We start from the raw sequence: 5,519 nt of genomic DNA on the forward strand, positions 1-5,519 counted from the left end.
GGGTTAAGGAATTATTTGTGTCCTTGATTTTTGAAAGTTATTTTATTAAGAATCAATTAGCTATTTTTAGTTATCATGCACTATTTTTTGTGATGATATTTTCTAATACTGTTAATGAGTTTGCCAGAAGGCTCAGTAGGAAAATGGTTTCAGCATCTACTCAGTCATATCAGTCCAGAATGCAGAGGGCAAGAAAGTGAACCTCTCAAATGTGAAGCACTGTGCTTACTAATTTTTCTTCTACTTTTCTATTTTTAAAAGACTCCTTATTTTCTGCTGTGAAAAACTTCTCAGAGGCTGCTACAGATTTTCATAGAAGGCTCACACAAGTTGATCTTAATAAGTAAGTTTCAGATGCCTGCTCTTTTGAAAAGCAATCTGGTCACTAGAATGAACTGTTTTCACTCATAAAAGCATTCAGTTATAAATTAAAATTATGCTATTCAAATTATGATCTGCAAACCAGCATCATCAGCATTGCCTAAGAGCTTGTTAAAAAGGCAGAGCATTAGACCCCATCCAAGACATAGTGATTAGGATTCTGCATTTTAACAATACTCCCCCCCCCCCCCCAAGTGATTTATACTAACATTAAGGTTTGAGGAGCAACTGCTCTGAATGGTAGACTAAATACCCATCCCAAGACAAGGGCCAAAAAATATGTCTTTAGGACTTTGCATGATGAGAATTCTGACTGTTGCTGGTAATTCATAGTTCTATGTGCTTAACTGCATTTGTTATATATTTCACTACAGTCCCTTACCAATACCCCTGTGCATTAGTTAGAAATTATTTTTCATTGATACATTTTTTTTTACATTTCATTTAATTTCTTGCCACTTTTAAGTTGAAAATATTAATCTGTTTTGTGTTGCTATAAAGGAAATACCTGAGACTGGGTAATTTATAAGGAAAAGAGGTTTATTTGGCTTACAATTCTGGGACAGCTGCATCTGGCACGTGCCTCAGGCTGCTTCTAATCATGGTGGAAAGTGGCAGGCAGCTGGCGGGTACAGGCAGATCACATGACGAGAGGAAGCAAGAGAGTGAGAGAGGAGGTGCCAGGGTCTATTAAACAACCAGCTCTCACGGGAACTAATAGAGTGAGAACTCACTCATTAATCCCCCGCCCCCAGGGACAGCATTAATCCATTAATGAGGGATCCATCCCCATGACCCAATCAGTTTCCAACACTGCCACATTGGGGATCAAATTTGCACATGAGTTTTGGAAGGGACAACAACATCCAAATTCCATCAAAGGTATATTCAAAGTAAAACATGTAATAAGCATAAATTGCTCCACAATTTAGTACATTTCACATTTATTTTTTCAGATGTAACCACAATGTTTCCCCACCTCCTGTATTGTCAGAAAGCTATATCAGTCGTCTTGAGGGGCTGTTCTCTCCCTTAGATGGTAGGAGAGCCCAGGAAACTTATTCAACTCCCCCAAAATAAAGTCTGAAGATTCTAAGTGTGAAAAGGGATTTCTCCACCCACTGTGCACAGCTGTCTCCACCCTTCTTACAGACTCCTAGAAACTTCATTCACTATTTGTTGCTCAGCCTTTATTCTGCTCCTTTCTTTCACAGTAGAACAGAATGGCTTATCAGGAACAACTTAATAGTTTTCTCTGTCCATCTTTCCAAGAGACCTGCCTACCCTCCTAGAAAAAAGTAAAGAGTGTCATTCAGTTCTTTTTGATCACTCTGTGTTCTTGGAAAACAAAACAATTTCCCAGTAGGTCTCTCTGCTTATTTTAAATATTAGACAAGATGACTTTGCTGTTATAGTTTATCTTGCAAAGCATTAATGTATTAATATGTATATTGTTTAAAATCTATTGCTTTTAGAAGTTTATTTTCCCATGCCTTATATTTATTTAATATCATTGTAAAACATAGTTCCATGGGAAGGGTTATAACTATGTATTTCTGTTCTCAAAGTCCCATTGCAGTGAGAATCATGAATGACCAATTGATGCTCCTGGAAAGAGCATTCATCGATCCCCTTGGTTTACCAGGAAGGCAGTTCTATAGGTAAGGAAACAAAAGGTGATTCACTCAAGGGCATCAAATAGCTCACTATGAACAGAACAGCATGCCCAAAGTCTGCTTTAAACTAATGCTGTCAGATGAGTGTAAGGTGAATATTTATACTGAAGGGAATATGGGTAAGATTATACATCTTATAAATAGAATAATATGTAACATTACAAAAATAAATTTTACATTGTTTATTGCTTTGCTATGGATGAAAATGGTAGATAACAACTGAAAAGAACTCTTCGCAACAAAATCTTCAAGATGGAGAATCTTAAAGGGGATCTTAGAGCTTATCTTTGTCAGCCTTCTACATGTATTCTTTCTATAGGATCTCAGATAAGTAGTTATCCAGTCTCTGTTAAAATCTTCCAGTGATGGGAAGTTTACAACCTCATGAAGAAGGTAAGTTTATTTTAAGGAAGATCTAATTATTAGAAAACTTCATCCAACAACTACAAAATATACATTCTTTTCATAAGCACATGGAACATTCTCCAGGATATGTTAGGTCACAAATTGTATTAGTCCGTTTTGTGTTGCTATAACGGAAATACCTGAGACTGGGTAATTTATAAGGAAAAGAGTTTTGTTTGGCTTACAATTCTGGGGCAGCTGGTGTGTACAAGCAGATCACATGGCAAAAGGAAGCAAGAGAGTGAGAGAGGAGGTGCCAGGGTCTATTAAACAACCAGCTCTCACGGGAACTAATCGAGTTAGAACTCACTCATTAATCCCCCTGTCCCCAGGGACAGCATTAATCCATTCATGAGGAATCCTCCCCCATGACCCAATCAGTTTCCAACACTGCCACTTTGGGGATCAAATTTGCACATGAGTTTTGGAGAGGACAACACATCCAAACTCCATCACAAATCAAGTCTCAACAAAATTTAAAAAATCAAAATTATCAGAAGTATCTTTTCAGACCACAATTGATTATAACTAGAAATTAATAAGCAAAACACAGGAAACTGTACAAATACAAGGAAATTTAACAACAGGATCCCAAATGACCTATGGTTCTAAGAAGTAATTAAACAGGTAATCAAAACATTTCTTGAAACCATGGAAGATAAAGACACATCATATCAAAACCTGTGGTATACTACAAAAGCACTAGTAAGAGGGAAGTTTGTTGCAATAAACACATCAAAAAATAGAAATATTTCAAATAAAAAACCTAATGTTACACCTCAAAGAACTAGAAAAACAATTATAATCCAATCCCAAACTCAAAGTTAGTAGATGGAAAGTAATAATTAAGATCAGAGCAGACCTAAATGAAATAGAGACCTAAAAAATGATACAAAACATCAATGAAACAAAAAGTTTTTTCTTAAGAAGATCAATAAAATAGACAAACCATTAGTTACTATAACCAAAACCAAAACAAAACAAACAAAAAAACCCAAATAACAAAAATCAGAAATGAAAAGGAGACTTTACAACCAATATCACAGAAAACGAAAGAATCATTAGAGACTATTATAGACAATACAACAACAAATTTGAAAACCTGGAGGAAATGGATAAATTTCTGGACACATACAAACTATCAAGACTGAGCCAAGAAGAAACAGAAAACCTGAACAGACCAGTAAAAAGCAATGAGATTGAAGCAGTAATCAGCAGACTTCTAGCACAGAAAAGCCCAAGACCAGATGACTTTATTGCTGAATTCTACTAAACCATTAAAGAGGAATTAATACAAATTCTTTTCAAACTAGTCCAAAAATTTGAAACAGGCCATTCTCCCTAACTCATTCTATGAGGCCAGCATCACCCTGATACCAAAACCAGACAAAGATACACAACAGAAGAAAACCACAAGCCGACATCTCTGATAAACATAGATGTAAAAATTCTCAACAAAATACTAGCAGTCAGAATATAGCAACACATTAAAAAAATTATATACCATGATCAAGTGGGATTCATTCCCAGGGAGAAAAGGATAGTTCAATGTATGCAAGTCAATAAATGTGACACAAGAACAAAATCACAGACGAAAACCATATGATTATCTTAGTAGACACAGAAAAAGTACTCGACAAAATTCAGCATCCCTTCATGATAAAGATGCTCATCAAATTAGGTATGGAAAGAATCTCAACACATTAAAAACCATATATAATATACCCTCAACACATTAAAAACCATATATAATATACCCACCAGCAATATTATCCTGAATTATATTGAATGATATTGAATGAAAGCTTTTCCCTTAAGAACAGACAAGGACAAAACAAGGATGCCCACTATCACGACTCTTGTACAGCAGTGTATTAGAAGTACTAGCCAGAGCAATCAGTCAAGAGAAGGAAATAAAGGGCATTTAGATTGGAAAAGATGAAGGCAAACTGTCCCTGTTTGATCCTATACAGAGGAAAACCTAAGAACTCTGCCAAAAAACTATTGCCAGTTAACAGTTTTAGTAGTGTTGCAGGATACAAAATCAACATGCAAATATCAGTAGCCATTTTACTCTACAATAGTGAACTAGCAAAAAAAGAAATCAAGAATGAAAGTGCATTTACAATACTCACCAAAAAAACCTCAAAAAACCCAGGAATCAATTTAACTAAGGACATGAAAGATTTTTATAAAGAGAACTACTAATCACTACTGAAAGAAGATAAGGCACAAAAGGGGCTGGCCCGTGGCTCACTGGGGAGAGTGCGGTGCTGATAACACCAAGGCCACGGTTTGGATCCCATATAGGGATGGCCGGTTCACTCACTGGGTGAGCGTGGTGCTGACAACACCAAGTCAAGGGTTAAGATCCCCTTACCAGTCATCTTTAAAAAAAAAAGAAGGCACAAAAAGGTGGAAAGACATTCTATGACCTTGGATTGGAAGAATCAACATTGTGAAAATATCCATACCACCCAAAGTGATCTACAGATCCAGTGCAATACCCATTGAAATACCAATGTCACTCTTCACAGAAATAGAAAAAACAATCCTAGCATTCATATGGAACAACAAAAGACTCTGAATAGTCATAGCAATCCCAAGCAAAAATAAATAAGTAAATAAATCTGGAGGCATAACACTACCTGACTTGAAATTATACTACAAAGTTATAGTAACCAAAACAGCATGGTACTAGCATAAAAGTAGACACTTGGAGCAATGGAACAGAATAGAAAATTCAGAAATAAACTCATGTATGTACAGCCAACTGATCTTTAACCAAAGCAACAAGAACATACATTGGAGAAAAGACTGCCTGTTCAAAAAATGGTGCTGGGAAAACTGGACATCCATGTATAGAAGAATGAAACTAGACCTGCACCTCCCACCATATAACAAAGTTGCCTCAAAATTGATTAAAGACTTAAGTATAAGACCTGAAACTGTAAAACTACTAAAGAAAAACATATGGGAAACACTTCAGGAAGTAGGACTGGGGAAAGGCTTTATGAATAAGACCCCAAAAGCACAAGCAACAAAAGAAAAAAAAAA

General features: G+C 35.9%; 1 protein-coding gene across 1 annotated transcript in view; it reads left to right on the top strand.

The window, feature by feature from the left end:
* Positions 1 to 5,519, top strand: part of NAALAD2 (N-acetylated alpha-linked acidic dipeptidase 2) — a 59,354-nt gene that overhangs the window by 45,495 nt on the left and 8,340 nt on the right. Inside the window, exons 14-15 of the mRNA XM_008589914.1 lie at positions 262 to 343; positions 1,950 to 2,042. Of these exons, the coding sequence (XP_008588136.1) occupies positions 262 to 343; positions 1,950 to 2,042 (175 nt within the window). The remainder of the gene's footprint in view (positions 1 to 261; positions 344 to 1,949; positions 2,043 to 5,519) is intronic.

The sequence above is a fragment of the Galeopterus variegatus genome, unplaced genomic scaffold, assembly GCF_000696425.1.
Source record: "Galeopterus variegatus unplaced genomic scaffold, G_variegatus-3.0.2 Scaffold5753, whole genome shotgun sequence".
Lineage (NCBI taxonomy): Eukaryota > Metazoa > Chordata > Mammalia > Dermoptera > Cynocephalidae > Galeopterus > Galeopterus variegatus.